General features: G+C 42.9%; 2 protein-coding genes across 4 annotated transcripts in view; one reads left to right on the forward strand and one right to left on the reverse strand.

Moving 5' to 3' along the window:
* LOC104966470 (low-density lipoprotein receptor-related protein 1B-like) overlaps positions 1-18,856 on the forward strand; it is a 1,038,955-nt gene that overhangs the window by 749,926 nt on the left and 270,173 nt on the right. The gene's annotated exons all lie outside the window — the stretch shown is intronic.
* Positions 10,454-18,856, reverse strand: part of diaph2 (diaphanous-related formin 2) — a 96,505-nt gene continuing 88,102 nt past the window's right edge. For all 3 annotated transcript variants that reach the window (XM_010794922.1, XM_010794921.1, XM_010794920.1), the window contains one exon: positions 10,454-13,023. In XM_010794922.1, coding sequence (XP_010793224.1) covers positions 12,959-13,023 — 65 coding nt within the window. In that variant the 3' untranslated portion in view covers positions 10,454-12,958. The remainder of the gene's footprint in view (positions 13,024-18,856) is intronic.

An 18,856-nucleotide genomic window follows, 5' to 3' on the forward strand; every position in this document is an offset into this window, starting at 1 on the left:
CGACCAATCCCGTTACTGTCAGTTGCGGAGGCTATTCCACGAATGCAGCTGCGTGTTAATCCGGAAAGGGGGACACCTATTCGTGTCAAAAGTGGGTCCGTCTACCGTCGGACTTTACACGGTCTCTGGGTTTTCGGACCTACGTCAGGTCCAGCAGCGGGCTATCCAGGATTCCTAAATACCCGAGGTCGCAACCATGCTAGAGGGGGTTCCCCCGAGAATATCCTCCGCGCGATTCTCCATGATCTACGCTTAAGTCCTGTGGGCGGGTCACACATCTGGGATAGCACTATGCATCTGATCTTCATACCATCCGGTCCAGTGGGCTGGCAGCATCCATTATTTTGGACAGTGTAATACCATACAGGAACTCAGCCTTGGATATTCCACTATTAATGATCTGGGACATGCAGACGACCCTACAAATGATCACAAAAACATTGGTTAACATTCCATTCCTTTCCATTTCTCTCCTCCTTTCCCCATACCTTCCATCTCTTCATCCTTTTTAGTCTTTCTGTCCTTACTCTTTTCTTTTTGTTCATTCTTCTTGTTTTCAACCACGTCTTCTCTCTCCTCCACTCATTGTCTCCTGCATGATTCAACAGATTACCCATTTAGTCTCATTCACCTTTTTGTTTGCATTTTTTTTAACTCTGTTTTTTTATTCTCAAACACGCCAACACACGATGTAACCGGCAATGCTCGGTCCTTTTTATACGCCATGCTCACTGTTCCCATTATGCACCATCATACCACTCCGGGCAATAGATGTATGTTGTTCTTAAATTATCGCGGCGATTCAGTTCCCCTGGGTATTGTAAAATGAAACTAAGTTACTCAGACTACGATGGATAGTAGCAGATAGATTATGGTGGGGTTATTAAGCTACATTTTATTGTGTGACTGTACCTGTGCAGTTCCTCGCCTGGGGACTTCCATCACTTTCTCTCTGCTCTTCTAATCTCTCTGTTCCTCCTCTCCTCCTCTCCTCCCTCATCTCCCATCTCTCTCTCTCTCGTCTCTCTCTCTCGTCTCTCTCTCCTCTCTCTCTCTCTTCCTCTCCTCCTGTCCTGTCTCTTCCCTTACAACAGCCCTGAGCTTGCATTCATATCTGAGTCACGCTGTCACAAAAGAAAACAATCTATGTACTACTGCTCCTCAATGGGTTTTAGCGGGGTTATACATTAGATACACACCGCGTGCAGGTCAACAACCCCCTATCTTGTTGCCCCAAGCCTCAAAAAAATTGTTGAAAATGAACGTTTGTTAAAAGGTAATTCCTTCTTGACATTGGATGAATGTAATTAACTTTAGCTCTCTAGCCTAGTTTTAGTGCACACAATTTAAACAAAGTATAGCTCGATAGCTGCAAATATAAGTTAGTGTGGGCATTGTTGTCGGTACGTCCCTGACTAGCGTACGAAGGCGGTTCACAGAGCAGGACTCTGCTTGTCCATGATGATCCTGATGAACCAGAAACACAAGCAGCCCGCTGGACTCAGGATACGCTCATCCCTGCCCTGACTCGCACTGATCGATACAGTCGGGGGCTGGCGGTGGTGTTCCGTTGGGATGCATGTCGTCTTTTTCTGTTTGCTTTAATTCGAGGCACTGTACGAGTTATAAGCGCCCAGCCATCGTCAGATAAATGGAAGTACTACAAAGAACCACGTTTAGTGCAGTTATTTCACAAGTTTAGTTATATACACAGCTCGGAAAAAATTACCGAGGTCCGGACCTCGGTGACCTCAATGGTGGACACGGCCCTGGCGTCCAGTGTGTTTTTTGTGGATGAATTCCCCTAAGGGAGGGAGGCGGGGCCAGTCCATGTAAAGATTTATAAAAAAACACATACTTTTAAAAGACTTAAAATGGTCAAAACTCAAGAAATTATGTTTTTCAAGGATGGTACAGTGGTGGTTTGAATATGGCTTTCTGTCAAACACCTTGATAGCTCTCTTGTACTGCTGTTCTATTGGTTTAAGGTTTGTGGCACAAGCAAACGACCAGTTTTTAAAACAGTATTCAATATGGGCAATGATGCTTGTCATTGTTAAAACATATGCTGATATGTCAGGAGCAGTTGATTTAAATGTAGTGTTATTCCTATTGCCCTTTCATTAATGATGTACAAACAACTGGCCAAAGGCTATATTGTTGTCCACAGTGAAAATTAAATATTGATATAGCACCAGCTTTCACCCCAGATTTCATTGTGTTAACAAATATGTTTTGTTTGCACAACAATTTGAATTTAATAATTCATCAAAAGGGATAGAGGCCATTATCATTCAGTATGAGCCCTGTGCGGGCTCCAGATGTCAGGGATCATGTCCTCGTGCCGACGATACATGCAAAGTCTGTGCCCTCTTTTATGCATTATTGAAAGGAAATTCTGCAAGGTGGGTTTAGACATGGGCATGGGGACTGATACATAACATGTATAGGGGTGACCTGAGACTGTCTGTCAGGAAACAATCGTGACAGAACTACAAAGACTTATTTACACATATATTTTGTGTGATCACCTTGACTTTATACAAGCAATCACTTTAACACAAGAGGGATTTATTCTTATCATGTGATATAATAGAAAGAGAGCTTTGTAATTAGGTCAAACCCATTTATTATCCTTTCATTTGTGAAGTACAATCATTGTATTTCAGCACAGAGTTTTCCCTCCGTCTGATCCGACAATGAATACTTGTTGTTTAAAGGTGAAAAACTCACAGGGCCACAAATCCAAGGTACAGAGAGATCATAGCGTCCCAGCGGGCTATAACATTAGTCACCAGCTTCATGTTGGTCATAAATCTAACACAGCGGCATCTTGACTCCGCCTGGGAACACAATTGCAATTCTTAAAACAAAACTTATCCTTTATTTGTCATTACTGGCTGAAAGGAGGTTGAAAAACATTGGCAATTACAACTCTAACCTAGAACATCCAAACTGCATTGACCACTCTGTCAGCCCTCGGTAACAAAGCTTGACTTGACATTCTGTTAGCAGCAGTGAGGGGGCTGCTGAGAAGAGGGGAAGTGGTGGCTGATAGGCGTGACGGAGAAGAGAAAGAGGGAGAGACAGGGGACGCCTGTTTGGGATTTACAGCGGTGGCGTGCTCACCTAGCAGCTGACCGTACTGCTTCACAGGTCAGCCGCTCTAACCGGACTCCATTAATACGCCAGTACACCTTGTGGCACACTTAATGCTCCAGTGCGTCCACCACCTTGGGGACAACTTCACTGGCACTTTACTCCAGAACAGAGTTAGAAAGGGAGGGGGCCCGGGGTCCAAGAACAAAGAAACCCTCTGTAAAAGAGAGGAGGGGTAAAAGAAAAGTCACATCAAAAGTTTCAAGACTAGTTTTCCTCACTACAGACTTATAAGTTCTTTACAGTAAAGTTTATATGGAGTGAACTTTCACAGCTTCAGGTCATCCATGAAAATGTTTCTTTTAGTATAAAGGTCAAAGTTAGTTGTTTTCTTGCTTTGGAGTTGACTCAGGTTCAACTCATATAACAGGTTTCTCTTTTTTGGCCCTGTAGCCTGAAGCATACTTTAGGGACGGGCACGGACATCATGGTATAAATGTGTTTTATGACCAGGCAGCTGCCGGGGGCAGACTGTTTTTTATGCTTTCTGGCCGAGTACAACATGGCCACCTGCTTGGTGTAAAACCCTCACTGCAATGCTGGGCTTTATGAGCACGTTCGGCAACTAAACAAAGATATACAAGGACGTGTGCGCGGGGAGCTGCCTGCTGCATATGGTGTGCACTTAAGCAATTCATCGGTGCCATAAGCATCAGCGGGAGAAAATCCTCAGCTCCTTGTGCCTTTCAGAGCACTATTGGACCTGAGGGACACTGCTTGGTTCATGAACCTACTGATGAATTACTTTCCTCTGCAAGTCCACGTTTCCCTTAAGCGTGACTGTGTGTGTCATTCCTCTGACAACTCTGTTTGCCTAAGCTCCAGAAAGCCCGCTGATTATCCTCAGGCCCTGGGCGGACGTTCTGCAATGGGAGGGGATTCACAGATGATCACCCCTAGGATTCACAGCAATGAGCCTGTGTTTGGGCTGCGGTGAGTGGCACTCAACCACCTGCTCTCCTGATAAACAAGTTCACGTATGAGGAAGAGGGAAGATGATTATTAGAAGCATTTCAGAGTGTCATCCCTCCCCCTCTCCTGCTATCTCACTCTCACAACTGCGAGCGGCAGAACAGAATGACTCCCCGCCAGTGAATAATAAGGAAGTTTATGAAACGTGACGAATGCAACGGCGCTCTACATGACATACCAATGAGGGAGGCGCTCCAGCGTAACAAATGCTACATCCTAATATCAACAGTCACCTTGATACTCCCTCCCCAGAAGGACACATCATGGAGAGAGTTTTAGCACACGGTATAATGCGGTGACACTGCAGTCCCAGGGTGGGGCACAGCAGGTGGATGGACACGTGCAGGCGGCGTGGCAGCACAGCGGGAAGGCAGCAGGACGACGCAGAGCAGGAGGGCGGGGTGGAAGGAAGTGTGGTCGCACTTTCTGTGCAGGGTCGAGTGTGCAGCGTCACCTGTGAACCGACATGCTGGATGCATATTCTGTCGCAGCGAGGAAGTGTGTACATGACTCAGATACAGCTGTCACTCAGTGAGTGAGTCAGATCAGACACACATGCTCATCGAGACACCCGCTTGGTGTGATACGCATGGAGGAAATGGAACAAAGTGACACAGAATGTGACTCCGCTGACCTCTGACTCGGTACGGTAGCAAAAGTTGTGCAAAAACTCTAATATGAGGAACACGGGTTTGTGAATAAATTAAAGACATTAATGTATTTATTTATTGGAGATGCCTAGTGTCTTCACTTTACAATCTTAGCAGAAGCTACTGAGAGTGACACCATTGTGATTTAAATCCGAACTGTGAATGAAGATAGTATAAATCTGAGCAAATACTAGGTGTTTACTAGTTTTGTGTTCTCACAGATTGTGATCCCTAAAAAAAGTTATAGATTAGATTTTGTATTTTTAGGTCTTGTAAACAGATGCATTTTATTCATCATGAAAAAATAGCTGCTTGATGCAATGTTTTGCATTTCTATTTGCTAACACACTCGTAGTCTTTTTCCGTTCCGGCCTATATGCTGGAAAATGTCTAGCTCCCTTAGCACATTTCTGAATTCAAGAGCTACACATGCAACTTATAAATTATTCATATACAATTATAAAAATATAAAAATCATAGAAGAATTAATATATATTCAAAACAGTCGTTGCCCATGACCTTAAACACAACAGTAATGCGTCATCTAAAGTATCTGCCCGTGTGTTTAGCTAGCTGCACACTGAGATTGCAGTTGTGTGTTTGACATCACGCTGCGGGTTCGTCTCCAGGTTACAGCTCCTGTTCACCCTCACTCTCCTCTGAAGGCCACTCTGCCAGCCTCGCAGGTCATACTCCGCTGCGACAAAACTCTACTTCCTTTGCTTGCTTGAACACTTTGAACCTTTCAGAGCAAAATTAGTTGTTATGTCTCAACTAGAGCATTATTAATAATAGCTCGGGTTAAGAGGCATAGCTAAAAAAACTGTTAGGAAGCCTGAATGGGATGCCCTCTATTTTGTGTGTGTGTGTGTGTGTGTGTGTGTGTGTGTGTGAGAGAGAGCGCGCATGAATGTAAGTTTGTATTTGTAGGGTCAACCCTTTTATCCTCGTCTTTCAGCAGTGAGTGTTTGTGCGTTTCTGCATTCTCCGCAGGGACTATTTCAGTGGAGGGCAAAGAACACAGAGGAACTTTGAAAGAGCTTTTATGTACTTTTGAGTGAAATGATCCTAAGAAAGGCTTTTATGAAAAAGAAATACTTTTTTATTCAGGCTTCCACATCCAGAAAGGCACTTACTCAATTACTGAGCTCCTTTCCTCCCTTTTTACATCCATCAATCCCTCCTCTATTCTTAGGCCTGCCTCTGTGTTGTGTGTGGAGGCATTGCCATGGGCTAAGAGCAAGAGCTTAGTAGTAGAGCAATGTAGGGCACGTCAGTGAGTGTACAGTGAGTCAGCAGTTTGTAACCACTTTTTGGCCATATTTTAAGCCTGCAAAACATGATGCAAACCGAGAAAAAGGCAACATTTGATTACTAATTTGGTCAATGTTGACTTTTTCTTAAGTCAAAGTTGATTGCCCTCAATCTTTTTCTGGATGACTAATAAGTGAGTTTTGAAATTGTTTGAAAAGAACAACAACAAAAGAAACCTGACTTTGCACACACATTAAAAATAGGGCACACACAGATAAGGCTGATACTGTATGACAAGCTAACTGAATGAGAGGTAAACTCATTCTGTCGCCCTCACTTTCGCATCTCAGCTCTCTTTTAACTCCAGCCTTGTCACTCAGTAGCCTGAAAGGCAAGACCTCACACAGGTTTGACAGATAAAAGTCTCCTCACTTCATTGCTGTTTGACATTTTGCCTCCCAGAAAAGTTTCTCTCCCTCTTCCTCCCTTTCTTCCTCTCCTTCCATCTTACGAACACCAACACACATTTATATATACTGGATTTGAGTCCATCTCTTCTTCCCCTGTCCATCTGCCAGGCAAAATGGAGCCTCAGACAAAGGAGACGGAGGCTAACTCAGTGATCTGAATCAAATGGCAAGAGGAGGAGGGTAGCAGAGGGAAAGAGGAGTGATGGGTGCCAGGGAGGGAGCACTGGAGACGTGGGAGATGGAGGGGTGGGATGGTGAAGGCAGGCATGAGGGGCTAGATGTGAATTTTTCTGACAGGTTGAAGTCTCCTCTGAGCTGACCCTCTCCCTGCTGGGAGCCATGTCTCGTCGATGTGGGCGGTGTGAGGCAGGATGGAGAAAAGGAGATATAAGAAGGAGCAATGAACTGTGATCATGGAAATAACGTACTGAATGCAGCAATGATCAGTAGAAAGAAAGCAGTATTTCAATCTGAGCAACACCAAAGCATAAACTCTTGAAGGAATGCGTCGGTATTACATTCCCCAAGTAAGGTTAATACCACCATCACTCAGTGTCAAGCAGCATTATTGGACATAGTGTTACAAGCCATCAGTTGAAGTATAGTGACACAGAAGACACATCTGCTGTCTGGGTCATTTTAAAATTTCATGTACTGAAAAAAGCGTATTGATTTCCAAGTAGTAACACTCGGGCAGGGCGGACTGGACAAACACGGTGACAAGTGACTGCAGGGTTGAGAGGGAAAAAAACAAGATGAAGAGGACAGATCATTGCTTTGAATGTCTGGGGAGGAAGCCTGAGTGTCCTTTAGTGTGAGAGATGAGTAAAATGTGTCATGGTCAGATGGTTGAGTAATGCAAACGTGTTAATGCATGATGCCAGCTCATTCTGGTGCTAAAAATAGTTATTTAATCAACTTCTCAATCAACACAAGATTAATTAATATTCTTTTTGCCAAAATAAAAGTGTATTTCTCAGAATGTCAGCGTTTCACTGTTAAATATTTTTTAAGCGTTTACAAAATAAAAGCAGCAATTTGATGGCATTTCTTGACCTCTCTTTTTTAGATACATTTATGAAAACAATTGTTAGTAGTGTCTACAGACATACTAAGAGCTCTGTAAGGCTGCACTCGGGCACAGTAGGCTTCAACTAAATGCTAATATAACCATGCTAACGTACATAATGAAAACGCTATGATACGAGTAGGTATCTTTATCATGATTAGCATGTTGACATGACACCATTTGCTACTGTAATTAGCACAGAACTGATTTGTGTAATTACACTTTTTCTGGCATATATACTCAAACATCTGCTATGATGTTTTTTAATGATATACAATACAATGACATTTCACTTTGACTCCTTTCATGCCTTTTTGAATGACTGAATTTTTCAATGGTCCGGCTTTTGAGAAACTATGTTTTAAATGTACTGAACATTTAAAAATAAATGTTTCCAGATGTTCTTACAGCTGTGACACTGTATCCAGCTCTGGCATATTCTTAAAAGTACATATTTGTTTTGTGACATGGATGCCGATGCATAGCAAAACAATTATTACACACTTTCATAGGGACAACACTAGGCTGTTTATGGCACACACACCTGCATACAATTAAACAAGAACATTCTTTCACAGAAAATTCATTGAGACACCCATTCGCCCTGAACACACACATATGTGCATTTGTCAAACTCCCATAAGATTCCTCCTCAGACAGAATTAGTTCAGGTAAAGAGGGAATCGTTACTGTTGTCTCATCTCCATAAATTTTTGCGTATTGTCAAGTAGGTGGAAATGCAAAATGCAACATAATTATGTTGCTCTCCCGCTGACAACTGATCTGTCACCAGGCGTTAGAAACACGTCTGTGTATAGCATGAAAAAGAGGGTGGGCAGAGAAATGAGAACTTGTGTGGGCTTGGCTCATCTCTCAGACTCTGACAAGGATACTTACCTGGAGGTTGTGAAATAAATAACAGGATGAAAAAATAAAATAAGTATACCTGCCACACACACACACACACACACACACACACACACACACACACACACACACACACACACACACACACACACACACACACACACACACACACACACACACACACACACACACACACACACACACAACTGTACTCCTAAGCTCATCAGCTGAACACACTTTCCGTATCTCATTCCTAGTTCTACCATCCCAACCAAGACAGATCTCTCACCCTTGGTACAAAGCGCAATTACACCAGACCAGACACAAATAGCATGGAGGTATAATCTTTCTGAATCACCTGGAAAAGTCAAGAAGATAAAAAAAAGCCGCCATTCTTCATAGCTGCCTTGCAAGGAACTAGGTTGGCCTCTTTCAGCCTGTTTACTCACAGCCAAGTACAAATTAACCTCCCAAGATCAACAATAAACCTAATTAGAGTTGTGTTCTGCAGCACACATCTCTAAACACAGATCACAGCTTGTTGAGAGATAAATCTCCATCTGTCTCACTCACACTGGGAGGAGGAGAGACACCAGAAGAACCGTCCCAAGACTCAGAGGCAGTGTGTGCGTGCGCGCGTGCGTGCGCGCGCAGAGGAAGAGAGTGCGTGCGCGCGCGCAGAGGAAGAGAGTGCAAGAGGCCCTTGTGGACACAGGGTTACTTCCTCATGTCAGCCTTAATTTGATTATGTCATGCTGGAGCGGGATAGCAGTACATGGCACATGCAGGGGGAACACAGCAATGGATTTGAGCATGTTTGGGAGGAAGAGCTTAATGCTAAGATGCTAGGACAGGAACAGCCCTGCCATCTGACCCTCAGTGCTGTGACTCAGGAAGACACAGTTCAACTTTCTTATATATTAAATATAGTCCCATGTTTTATTATTTATTATAAACTCAAATGACTTGTAATAGAATCCGGCACACGTTGTACTGTACATAGGATGCATTCTGTGTTTATTGAATTAAATAATTCAGTATCAAATAATAAACAAATGACTCTTTCCCTCCGTGTCCTCCAGTTTGGGCAGAGGAGATTTGTAGTGACGGGTGTTAGGGAATAATTCTTCCTTACTCCTAAGATATTTAACCTTATTGCCTGTTGACGTTAATAACCAACCCTGATTCTGTTATCTCCTTTAAAGAATGTGCTGCTGCACTTATTCTCAGTTTTATGACTGGTCAACTCTCGGTCACAGAGCCTAAGAGTCAGGCAAGTGATTCAGTATCACCAGATATTGGGGATATCTCCAGTGTTCCCAGGTGTTTACGCACCATCCCCCAATATGTGGATTAACTCTCTGTAAACTAGTTAAAAGGTATATCGAGAGAGAGGCGGGGCAGAATTGATGTGGCAACCCACCCGGGCAGTCAGAACCTCTGGCTGCTGACTTGTGATATGAATTCTCCGGCCGATACTTGTAATAAACATCAGTGTTTGACATCAAAGTTCCAACTCTCCTCGTGTCTCTCTGAGTCCTGACTCTCCATTGCTGCAGAAGTTTCAACAATTATTAAAAAGTGCTACCTTTTCTGGATGTATTATTTCTGACTGTGAAGTAAGTAAGTAACTTTTTATTTTTTTAAGTAAGTAATTTTCCTAAGCTGCCATTGGACATGGCAGCATTTTCCCTTTGACACTGTGCATGATAAAGTATTGGGAGCACCAAGGTCCAAATATTCTGCTTTTGTATTGGTAGGAGCTGTCTCGTTCATCATGTGCTTACACCTAGAGCTCTCTGTGATCCCTGTCCATAAGTCAGCATGGGGCAGGTTTCTTCTGCCCGCCACAAAGTATACTGAGTATATGATTTAAGATCAGAGTAAAAACAAAAGCTGAAGACTTGAAAAAACAAAGGTTCATAAAGAAATACTGTAATACTTCTGACATGTCAATAAGGAAATGCATAAAGACATAAATCCAAGAAGAAGAAGAAGACAAAGTATTTTTCAGAAACCTGTTTATGTAACAAAGTGGTTATTATTTAGTACGATGATACATTACATGATGTATGGAAGGACAGTTTTCATAACCATTTTATTTATTCATGTTCTTAAGGATACAAATAAGCTTAAACTGTTACAAATATAAATGTTTCTTAAGACAATAAAACATAATGACAACGACGAGGGTAGGCAGGGATATGGCAGCTTACACATCACGGTCGGACAGGGTTTGTTAACAGCTACGAGCGGTGTTTATTCCTTCAGCCGCAATTGGTCTTCCACAAATCAATAGCAAGCACTCACAAAGTAGGGAAGAACTGGATATGTGGCAGCTGGAAGTGTTTACCAAAAGAAAGACTTTGCAAATAGTTTGCTCTGTTAGTGGCAATGTCGTATCCAAACAACTCTTCCTCTGCCTGAGCAGAATCTTTTGTGAGGTAAAGTGCAGTCTCTGAGTCCGAGTGAGATCTGAAACTTTGCTTTGAAATAAACTGACACCAAAATGGCACCTTTTACAGAGGGTCAATAATTCATACCCCTGCCTCCTCATTCCTATAATCACCATGAGCACAAGTCAACACCGGTTCAGGTTTGTTAGCCACGAGCTAAAATATCGTGGGATGATCGACACAAAGGCCTGTTTTTCACACTAACATGATGGAACAATACAGGTTCTTTTGACCTGAAACACTCCTGCTATTTTCTATATTAATACATAACTCTGATTATCCTAAACGATGGAATGAGGGGGGGGGGGGAATGATTCAATCACTTACAGGGATGTTGAGGAATGTTGTTATTGTAGAAGTTTCTATTATAAATGAACCATTTCAATCCTTAGAAATACAACTGGCATGTTTTCCGCCGATGCTCTCCATCCATGTTATGAATTGAACTGCATCAAACCTGCACTTTTAGTGTTGCAGTCCATGTGTGGGTTGCATCACACTGTGGTAGAGAAGACGGATGATCTGAAACTTCTACAACTGCTAACACCGTAGCTCCTAGCTCATCACGCTCTACAATGGAAATTCATTTTTACAAAAGTCCAAATAAATTACATCTAACTAAATATTTTTGAGTGTTTCAAATGAGAAATACCACATGACTATCACATCAAAATCTCCTAGTTGAATGACGGTTCATAATTGGATACATTTTCATCAAATAATGGTTAAAATAAAAATAAAATACAACTTTTTAAGTCTGTACAATCTTTTTTTCATACTTTGACGAAAAAGATACCTGTACTCCCTTTGATATAGAAAATAAAATGAAAACAGAAATGTTCCGTCATTGGGGAGAACTCTGTTTTTCCAAAAACAAAAAAATAAATTGGCACATGTGAAAATAATCTGATTTGATTTAATAATCAAGAAAAAAAGTGTCAGTCAAATTGACAACCATGAACTGGTTGTTTTGGCGGGTACAGTATTCAATCAGAGGGTTGAAAAACACCAAACGTCACAGCAGACATTGGTGTAGGTGGGGATCTGATATACAATACTTTTACATAAACCGTGGTAGTGTCAGAACAGAGGGTAAGTTGAGATTAAAAAAGGAAATCATCTCCTTCCCCGCTGTACACAACACACCTTTAAACCCTTATCCTCGCAGCATCCCTTAAAACCTCATTTTATATACTTTCTCCGAGCGACTGCGTTCACCTTATATTCACAGGAGAATTATTGTCTTCTTAAATATGCAGACTTCTCAGAGCATTGTGGATGCACCTTGAGCCGAGTTGATGTGTAAAATTGCATTTTTAGAAGCATGCGAGCCGGGAGAGGAGGCATCATGAAACAGACACATCACAAACAGCAGCGGCAGATTAGTTTAAATGAAAAATCTCCATCTCTTCAGCCCAGGAGTCAAGCACACTGGATCCTATTTTGTCTGGGTTCCTGTCCGATTACTGAGCTGGCATGGCGCTCACACACAAAGCTTGAAGCAAAGCTCTGGTATGACTGAAGTAACTTGTGTTATGGTAAAAAGGGTCACTTATGCTATTAGTGTTGGGGAATTGAAGGGCCGTTGGAGACTCACTTGCTAAGACAAGCATTATCTTGTCTTCTGTGCCCCTTAGTCGATATTCTGCTCGTGCCCACTCTCCATGTGGATTCAGTGGTTGTTTTTAGTAGCATCTGCTTACAGTTTAGGGCAGGGAGGGGACAGGGTGGCCCTAGGCATGAATATATGAATAAATAGTTCACGTGAAGGAACGGTGTGACAGTGGGTCCTTACGGAGAAACAAAACTTACAGCATAGTTTCAACTGATCTGCACATTAACACCAAGAATCAGGTGTGTGTGTGTGTGTGTGTGTGTGTGTGTGTGTGTGTGTGTGTGTGTGTGTGTGTGTGTGTGTGTGTGTGTGTGTGTGTGTGTGTGTGTGTGTGTGTTTGAGCGCTACAGTGAGGGGCGGTCTGTCCCTCCTTCAGATGTCTTCCAGGTCTCCACTTCGCAGGCCTCTTTGGCACTTATCTAGCGTCTTGTGGTAGGCGTGGGCGATCATCGAGCTGGGTGACTTGCGTTGTGGCGTGAGCGAGACCTTTCCAGGACTGCACGCCGGTTGTCTGTTCGGAAAAAAGAAACAACAAAGAATCAGAAACAGAGTGAGACTGAGAAAGAACAAGAAAGTGTTGTTACATTGATCCATACTGGCACGCGGGAGCTCAACGTAATGAAAGACTGTATAGAGACACTAAGGGAGGCAGATAAAGGAGAGAAAAAACAACATGAGGCAAATCCAGGGTGATTGAGGGGAGAGCAGCAGGGGAGGACGGAGCAACAGAAGAAGCTGCTGAAGTTGAGGTGCTTGTGTCTGGTGTCATAGTAACTCCATTCAACTCCTGATACAGGCTTCCACTCAAGAGCCTCTCAACTCCTCAGAAGAAGCATCTGCACAGGAGAAAACGTGCAAACATGCACGCACACACACAGCCAAAAAAAGGGGAACACACAAGTACAAAGACTAAGTGTACTGTACGAAAGGTGCAGAGAAGGAACAAGGACGGCAAGACTTGTTTCTGCTATTCAGAAATATTCTTTGTAAGATGAAACATGGGCAAAACCTTACATTTGGTAGTTGAATAACAACCACAAAAGCAGATACATTGAAAGAATAAAATAAAAGTTGCTGCTGGTGATTTGTGGCAGTGAATGTTCCACTGTTGCGTTTGTGGTCAAATAGCACTCTGGGTTTTCTCAGTTGCCAGTTCTGTGACAGAGTCATATAAACACAACCTCCCATGCTATCCAGCCATGTCTGCCCAGAAATGCCCATGGCATCCGCCGGGCAGCCAGGTGGCAGGTGGGGTTGGACAGAACCAGGAAGCAGAGCCATGGAGATGACTGCAGGCGCACCACACATGACTCCCTGGTGTTTCCGCACACGGCGCCACCACGATGCCCATTACTCAGTGCCAGCTGCAGGGTGCCAGGCGTCCCGGGCTGGGCGTTATTTAATAGCGCTCGCTCCATCCATCATGTCAGGTAATGAGCTGAGAGTGACTTTGATGGCTAGGAACATGTACACAAACATACAGTACAGGCACACAGAGAACACACACACTCCCACCATCACAGTGGAGAACAGAAAGCCCTCCTTCAGATTGGATACAAAGCACCATGCAGATGGTGCACAGGAGGAGAGAGAGGGAAGGAGCAGAGAGAGAGAAAGGAAGACATAATGAGATGTTCCCACAAAACAAACTGATGAAAGGTTTATATTCTCCTTTGAGTTTAATGCACATTAATATACAGTTGTCGATCGTTAAAGCTAACATGCTCTGGCAGCGTTTCCAACACCATCCTCACTACTTACTGTGTGCTATACTTCTGTATCCACAGGTTGCTTTTGTAAACAGGACTTATACAGCCTGCTTTCAAAACAGGTAGTTATACTACACACAAAAGAATGAGGACAACATTGAAAAGGAAAGAAGTAGAGCACGCACTATCCATCCCTGTCAATCATTTGCAAGCCCGATTGCTGTAACCTCATATCTGGGCAATCACTTGCCTTTAACCCTCTGTTTGTCTGTCAGAGGAGGAGGAGCACAGAAAAACAGAGCTGACAGAAAACAGACTCTAATGCGGGATCATCTTGAGCTATTACTGTAAACAGGACGGACACGCGGAAAGGATCAACGAGAGGACTAAATAAAAGACTATAAATGAATTGGGAATAAAAAAAAACAAGATAAAAACTGGAACAATACACTAAAATATATATACAAAAGACATTAACCCAACCTTTCAAATCAGTTTTTCATCTTTATTCAAATGTAAGCTATCTTCATTTTTTTATCAAGACATGTCATGACAGTAAATTATAACTAGGCTACATTTTTGCCTTACTTTTGCATACTTATAATTAACCTCGATGTTGATCCAAAGTAGACACATATTGTGACATTTATGATACCATTTGACAAGCTCAGAAGAGGCAGCCATGTGTGTGCTGTGTAAACTGAAAACACTAGATACCATTAGTGCGACCACTTGTTGAAACCCTGCAGAAATAAGTATAGCATGCTGCTTTTTGTGGAATAACAAATGAAAAGAGCCCCTTTTTTTGGGGGTTGCCTGAATACCTGGGAAAGCCTTTGTCAAGGACTTCACAGAACGGGGAGGAAAACTTCAAGCAAAATGCATCTCCTATCCGACGATCCTTGAGCGGCGAGCTATTGGCTTCTCATAAAGACTTTTCTATTCCTATCTTCAGGTGCATAAAAGTCCATCTTTTCCCAACCCACATCAATCTATCACAACAATTGAACAAACAGCAGCCATTTCTACTGGGAGAGCAACATTACTACTAGCCTCTACTGAATTGAACGCTTCAAGCACACAGACAGAGAGGGAAACAAAGTGAGACAGGGGGATAGGGGGAGCGATCCACACAAAAGACTAACTCTACGGTTCTTTGGAGCACTGATTGCAACTCTTTCTACTTGCATCGGTTTTGATGGCTTCTTTACCTGCTTCTCCCAGCGGCAACATCTTTCCGAGTTACAGTAGGCGCGACACGGAGGAGCACGAGAACAGGAGAAGAAATTGACTAAAGAAGATCAGGTATTCAATGTTTCAGCAGGAACATGTTGGTATACCAGAAGATAATTAAATGCTGGCACCATGTCTCAAAATGTTACTAAATGCACCGAGGATTTCCATGAGGGCGGGCAGATGGAGGGGGAAGTCACTGACACACACACACACACACACACACACACACACACACACACACACACACACACACACACACACACACACACACACACACACACACACACACACACACACACACACGAAATACAGTGTTGCTTAAATGTTCAAGGGGTGCACAGACCGCTCAATGCACTGCTTTGAGGAAGTCACACACATACACACCCCTCTGTTTCGAACACACCCGAGCGTATCCTTCATGTATATCATGATGATCTGTGCCACCAGGGAGACGCTCTGAGACAAGAGTAATAGGAGGAGGAGAGGAAGCCAAGATTACTAAACAGCTGAGCAGAGGCCTTAAGCCGCTGTAGTCAACTCCAACCTTCTCCTGACTGTTTGCGGGGCCTCCAGTGAGATGTCATTTCATGTTATAATAAATCCACAGTTTCCCCAGTGGATTCCCCAAAAGAGATTAAATATCATAATGACTTTTGTGTTACTGTCATCTTTGGCTAATTACGCGGAATTACATCATGATGAGGCTCTATGATCCGTAAAAGAAGGAAAAGCTGCCAGTCATCTATCAAAGCCTTTCAGCATGGGATACTTTGAAGAATTGCCTTTTCGTTGGGCAGTCTAAACAAGAAGACTTTCGGAGGGATTATGCTATGTTAGTTAAATATCGTCTGGGTAGCGACAGACCCTGGAACAACATCTAAACATGGTACTCACATTCATCAGGGCCACAATAACAAGGTCAGGCTCGCATAATCACCCCTCGTGTGTGTAAATAGCTGCAGAAGGAGAGCAGGATGCATCATAGGGCATGACTGGAGCTGCATCTATTTTAGAATATCGGTGCATATCATGCAATCGCTGTCTTTTGTGCTAAACAAGTGAACAGCGGCATGATTTCTCCGACATGTCATTCCCTTTGTCTAATTCTCTCCAACCTTCTATCACCTCTTTTCATCTCGTGCACCTCCCTTCCCCTCTTCCAGCCTGCAAGCTACAGAGTAATGGAACTCCCTACACAGAAACAAGATATGGTTTAAAAATGGGATGCGAAGAGAGAAGCTATTTCTTTCTACTGAAAGTTATTGGTTGGGTATCGCAAAACTACAGTCTTGGCAAACACAGCCTCTCGTTCAGCGGTGAGAGTAATCACCCCGAAGGAGCAGGGGAGGCGAAATAGTGCAACTGAAGGAAAGGTGAGTTCAGATGCCGAGAGCTGGGGGAATAATTAGGCGGGAAGGACTGTGGGGGTGGAGAATAAAGAGTGTCATTGACCCTTTTCTATCTGATGTTACAAGTCACTCATTGGAACAAGCAGCTGAAATGTATACAAACCAAGGCATGGTGGAAGATTAAAGGATTAAAAGCCAAACATGCTTTCTCTTGGATACTGCACTATGGAGGTTAGGCTTCTTGTTTATTTTGGTGGTGGGGGAGGGTTAGCCTTGAATTACAGAAACATCTAGGTTCTTAAAAAGGTTGACTAGCTTCTTATTATGATTATGAACACAATATGATTATGTGTTTGAGTTTCTCTAAGTTACCAAAAAAAGAATAAAACAAACAAGCAAAGGCCAATGGACTATAGCTGAGCCCTTCTCACGGCGGATAAGGGTCGAACCCAACCCACAGACCTTTTCCTCATGATTTCACCTTTAAGATAATTTGTGTCTCTATAATAATGGCAACACAATTGGTATAAGTGTTGCACAAAAATCACACAGAAACACTACTTTTCTTACTTTGTCTCACAACAAAGATGAACACAGAGATTTTCTGTATTTAAGATGACTTAAAGAGAGTTGACTTTTAATCCTATGTTTTATCTAATTTACCATATTGATACATCCAGTTTCACACATCCTGCCTCAGCAACATTTCCACCCATTGATTTCCTATATGCCCTAGAATGACTTTCACAAATCCCCTTGGTAATAAACATGGTACTTTCAAAGACGACTGTTAGCTCAACGATATTTAGCTCGCGAAACCTTTCTTTGAACACAAGGATGCATCTGTGTTGTCAAACACAACGTGCCTGCATTGTATTTCAATCTGTGGAGGTTTATGGAGAAAATGTTCTCTACGACTTCCCTCCCGAGTTTAACTTTACACTACATGAAGCCAGTGGGTTTTTTTTTAGTATCTACCTAAAGTAGGAAGGTGTAGAAATGTCATGGGATCTGAGACCGCGGGGGCTGAAATCCGGTGCTTGATGTGTTTTGGTGTGCTTTCTCAGCATGCCGTTGCAGGCAGAGGCCATCAGAATAGCACGACAGAGGGAATGCCTAAGACAGGCCTGGATAAACATGCTGAGGCAAGATACAGAAATTCTCCCACTCGCTCCCTTGTGCGCCAGACTGTCTTGCATTTACTCCTTTTCAATTTTCTTCTCTTGCCCTCCTTTACTTTTCTCTTTGTAATCCCCCTTATTACTGACATGTTTACAAAAAAACCGACCACTTGTGATTTCTAGACGCCCAGGAATCACATGAAGCAATCTAAACAATGACAACACATTTGAACTTGAGATGGACACTAAATCTCATAGTATTCAGATTAGGCATGCTTGTATACAAATGAACGTTCCTGCTTGACAGTTTGTATACGGCGTTTGGAGAAAGTGAGTTTAACTGACAGATTGTTGAGATAAGTGGTAACGAGGAGAGCTTCGCAGAGAGCAGGGTGGTCATCACACACGCAATGGCTTTTGACAGCGCAAGGATGTGGTTCATCTTTCCATGCTTCTATCACCACTCTATCTAAGATGCTACTGTGATGTGCATGCTTTGCAATACCGGTGACCCAGATAGTGAATATAGCCATTATTCCCCCTAACAGCCTCTCACAACTCTCTACCCCTCCATTCCATTTAAGTCCCAGATTCTCTTCTCAAAAGCTGAGCAGTACACCGCCACTCAAAAAGTGGCAAAAAGTGCTTTCCCCCGCTTATTGCCACTAGTCCCATCTGTCCTTTTAGTGCTTTTATTGTCAGACATACAGTACGGTGCATACGTAGAGCTTGCAAAAAACATATAATCTCACTACCCCTTAATAACCCCGCTTTAAAAAGTTTAGTTGGAGAGCAATGTTTTCCTAACAGCTCGATTCAAAATAAGTTTTAGGAGAGCAGGAAATCACTGTGTGTTCATGTACAAATGCGAGGAAAGAGTAGTAGTTTACCTTCTCAGTAGGTAAGCTTTGACAGGTCTGAACCAGGGA

The sequence above is a fragment of the Notothenia coriiceps genome, unplaced genomic scaffold, assembly GCF_000735185.1.
Source record: "Notothenia coriiceps isolate Sejong01 unplaced genomic scaffold, NC01 NC01_scaffold00037246, whole genome shotgun sequence".
Classification (NCBI taxonomy): domain Eukaryota; kingdom Metazoa; phylum Chordata; class Actinopteri; order Perciformes; family Nototheniidae; genus Notothenia; species Notothenia coriiceps.